This window comes from Euprymna scolopes, chromosome 20, assembly GCF_053919585.1.
Source record: "Euprymna scolopes isolate OS-2025 chromosome 20, ASM5391958v1, whole genome shotgun sequence".
NCBI classification, from domain to species: Eukaryota; Metazoa; Mollusca; class Cephalopoda; order Sepiida; family Sepiolidae; genus Euprymna; species Euprymna scolopes.
This window is the reverse complement of record NC_136501.1, coordinates 46261130-46265607: the sequence shown is the minus strand read 5'-3', so window position 1 is coordinate 46265607 and position 4478 is coordinate 46261130. Positions and strand designations below refer to the sequence as shown.

General features: G+C 36.5%; 1 protein-coding gene across 1 annotated transcript in view; it reads left to right on the top strand.

Annotated features, from left to right (window-relative positions):
- Nucleotides 1-4167, top strand: part of LOC145241408 (uncharacterized) — a 39469-nt gene extending 35302 nt beyond the window's left edge. The window contains exon 2 of the mRNA XM_080104336.1: nucleotides 1188-4167. Coding sequence (XP_079960462.1) covers nucleotides 1189-3108 — 1920 coding nt within the window. The 5' untranslated portion in view covers nucleotide 1188 and the 3' untranslated portion in view covers nucleotides 3109-4167. The remainder of the gene's footprint in view (nucleotides 1-1187) is intronic.
- Nucleotides 4168-4478: the final 311 nt, after the last annotated feature.

Here is a 4478-nt window from a genome sequence, read left to right as displayed (position 1 = left end):
TGGATCAAAGGATGGGCCCTAGATGGACGATATCGTCATCAGCATTTAAAGCGCCAACAAGGTGGTGGTGGGATAGTGATTTGGGCTGGAATTATCGGAGGTACTTTAGTTGACCCATGGAGAGTCCCAGAACGCGTAAAAATGACGTCAAATGCTTACATAACTTTTCTGAAGTTGCACCTTTAACCATGGCTGAAGAAGCAAAGGTTGACATTCAGAAGAACCATTATTTTCATGCAGGATAATGCTCCCTCGCATGGAGCAAACAAAAGCAAAGAGTATTTGCAACGACGAGGGTTCTCTGGGCTACGGAAAATGGAATGGTCTGCGAATTTACTAAATTTGAACTGAATTGAGAACCTTTGGAGTATCATGAAGCGACGTCTCTATGCAAGTGGACGTCAATTTAAGAGCAACGATGAGTTGTGGGATGCTCTGCAAGAGGTATCGCGAGGAAAAACTGTTGACGAAATCACAAATTTGACTAATTCTGTGGACCAACGTCTTTTACAAGTCATTCACGAAAAGGTCTCATATCTCCTAATTATGTCAACGTAGAAATTGCAATGTAGTTATTGCGTTCTAAGCATTTTTCCTAACTCCTTTAATGTTTGAAAATTATTTCAATAAACAAGTTATGGGTATATTGTGTTTTTTCTCAACCTCGTTAACAACTTGACACACTGAAATAAACAGATATTCCTATCTTCTGCCATAGTTTCGCTAATACTGCTATAAATACTTTTAATTTCGGACTGGAGTAACTGAATAGCATTGCAAGTACTTTCTCAAAGTTTCATGGATTTTTATTCACTCGTTCCTTTAATATTTAAAATGTAAACTCGTTAATAATTTGATACTCAGTGTATATAAACGTCTTAGATTATTGTCATGACGCATCATCTTTCTCTATGTTGCAATCTAAAATCACTGGCATATTCAGTAGAATATCTTTTGGCAGCAGTAGTTAGTGAGTAAAGGGCTGTTTGTTCCATGATCTATGCCATTTCCTGTTTGAGTCGCAAGGCTCGCAGTAAATAAGGGTAACACAAACGGATAAAAATACTAAAGTTTTCCAATAACGTTGTTTACCTAATATCACCAATGTTTAACAATAACCTAATGTTTATATTAACATAACACTGTAATTATAACTACTAAAATATTTTGAAATTTTTATTTTGCAGAATGTTACACGGTGCGAGGAAAATATTTGCTGCCCTCCTTGGGGGAGTCGTCCTCACCTTCCTGGTGTATAGTAATTTTGGTGCCATAAATACCCGAGAACAAGAATATTCACAACATTTTAAGCAACATTACATCGTCTTTAGCAGTAACTGCAAAATCCCCAAATTTGAAGCCTTTCATAAACCGGAAGCGAAGTATTTCAGAGTGAGTAAAAGGAAGACTTGTCCATCCAACATTGATTTTACTCACCAGAAAGACAATAAGTTGTTGGTGAATATGACCGGTTTGAAGATATTTTGCAATGGCACAGTGAAACACTGCGAGTACAGTGATATCATCCGGGTGGATGACAACCATATCAAATATTCTACACCTACCAAGTTCCATGGAGATATCAATGTGACCAGCGAATTCATTAGGGTCAAATGCTTTTGTTCCAACAAACAAAGATTATACAAAAATTTCCATGCATTCATGCAGCCAAGGAACAATTCCAATTCTTCACGATTAAAGATTCAAAATAGCCCAAGACATTACCATGCAAATATGTTGAATGTTGTCATGATCGGGGTAGATTCATTGTCTCGTCTTAACTCACACAGGCAATTGTCAAACACAAGAAAATTTCTCTTAAACGAACTACATGGCGTTGAACTATATGGCTACAACAAAATTGCGGACAATACCTTTTTCAATGTTTTAGCACTGTTATTCGGAAAATATGATTACGAAATTGGATGGACCCTCAAGTCCACTAAGAAATTTGATGAGTACGACCAAATCTTGAACAAATTTCGACAAAAAAGATACAAGACAATGTATATTGAGGACGCTTCTGATATGCCCGTATTTAGTTACGTCCGTCAAGGTTTCAATCAGTTGCCAACCGATTATTATTTCCGTCCAATGTCGATGGCAATATTTAAAGAGTCTGGTGTGCTGTCACGAGATAAGATGTGCGTGCGCGGAAGATTGTACCAGGATTTTATTTTTAACTATATATATGACTTTATTAAGCTGTATAAATCAGAAAAGCACTTCGTGTTTAACTTTAATTCATATCCATCTCACAACCTACTAAATGCAGCTGGACGCATCGATTACGTTCTTCGAGACTTTTTCGCCAAGTTACACAGTGAACATTTGCTTAACGACACACTCTTAGTTCTATTTGCGGATCACGGAATGCGCCATGGAAAATTCCGGGAAACCTTGATGGGAAAGCTGGAAGAGAGACTTCCAATGATGTATATTGTACCTCCAAAATGGTTGCAAGTGAAATTTCCGAAACTATGGCAAAATCTGCAAGAAAACAGTAAAAAACTAACCACGCCTTTCGATGTCCACGAGATGTTGTTGAATGCCTTCGACATCGATAACTTTGAAAGAAAACTGTCGGAGATCGATTTGAATGCTCGTGGTATTAATCTTTTTGCCCCGATACCAGAGAACAGAACGTGTGAGGCGGCAACAATTAAACCGCATTGGTGCACCTGCCAACGCATCGAACAACTTTCGATTAATGATACAACTGTGAGAAAAATTGCCACTTTGATTGTAGCGCATCTTAACAAAATTCTTCAGCCCGAAAAGAAGAAATGCGCGACTCTGAAACTACACGACATCAAAGCAGCCGGTATTAGGCATACCAATGACAAAATGATGTTGAGACGTACATGTAAGAACCACTACCGTTTAGAGACGTGTAAGATGAGAACTGTACACACTGGAGTTGGCAGAATCCATCATTTAACTGTGACCACCATCCCAGGGTTTTCCGTATTCGAAGCGTCAGTCAATTATAACACCACTAAAAATTCTATTAAAATGGAAGGCGACATCAGTAGGATAAATTTGTATGGAAACCAGTCCATTTGTATATCCAGACTAGATCTAAAAAAATATTGTTATTGCAAATAAATTCCTATCAAAACATATTCCCCCCTCTTTTTTTAAAGAGAGAATAATATGGCTAGCGTCCAGTTGTCATGAAAAATGACGAAAGAAAATACCACACCAATATTCGTTCTAATGTACACATAAAATCCTAAAATTATGCCATTGATTGAATTTTCCACTTATAATTTTAGGTAACTGAAAATGACACATCTACTTGTGATTTTGCATTTAGTGTGGATGATTTCTTGTCGATTTTTCAGATAGCGAGGCTTGTCAGACTTGCTATTTGCTTTTTCACTTCAGTCAGCAAGTTTATAACGTTACAATTATATCGCTACTGGATGTTACAGTAGTTACAATGTGATATTAATATAACTCCGTAATTGAATAAAATTCCTAAAATATTCTCTCATTCTATTCTCACATAGCAGGGTGTTAATTCCGCGCGAAGGATTTTTCTCTTCTCCATTGGAGGGGGTCGTCATCACTGTCTTACTAGATGATTATTAAGGTTACAGCTACCTTGCGATGTTTCCATGTTATAACGCGTTTGAAAAGTGTCCTGTAATTCTCAAAATTGTATAGCAAAAATAATCTTTTATTTTATTCTCACATAGCAGGATGTCAATTCCATGTGAAGGATTTTTTTCTCTTCATTGGAGGGGTTGTCATCACTGTCCTCCTATATAATTATTTAAAAAATTGCAAAGTTAAACCTGACAGAAACGCAATTTCTTTAAAAATAACCGTACGCCCTTAAATGCATGACAAACATAATTTCAATTCACTCATTAAATATTGCAATAAAAAAACCATATGATGGAACATAATATCAAATTTATTAAATATAAAAATGGAAAAAAACGCAATTTGAAACTGAAACATGACATAACAATACAACGGAAGTCCAATTTCAAACTAAAGTACACATAAAAATTCGATTTCAACGTAAATGGAATGTCAATATCATTGTGGGGAAAACCACCCTCCAAATGGACTAATCCATCGTCCATATAAACTAACTCATAGCGATCCCGGGGAAGGATCTAATTCTAGAACGATCCTCGCATGCTCGATGAATTACCTACACTTTCCGTTTGTAACCTTTTCGTTGTTTTCATGTAATACATGTTTTAAACTGTTATCCATTGTTCTATTTTTCTTGTTGCTATTTTCGAACCATAACACTGGCGACATTGGATTCGAGAAACATACTCACGTCTAAAAGTGTTCCCCCAAACAATGACGACGTTGGAGTCAACCTTAAAAAGTGTCCAGCATAACACTTTCGACTGAAGGATTCGCGGAAAAAAAAAAAAAAATCAGATTAACAATTGTGTTAATTGACCCCCGTCCCCAAAAGAAATATAGTTATGAAACGAAAAGGAGTT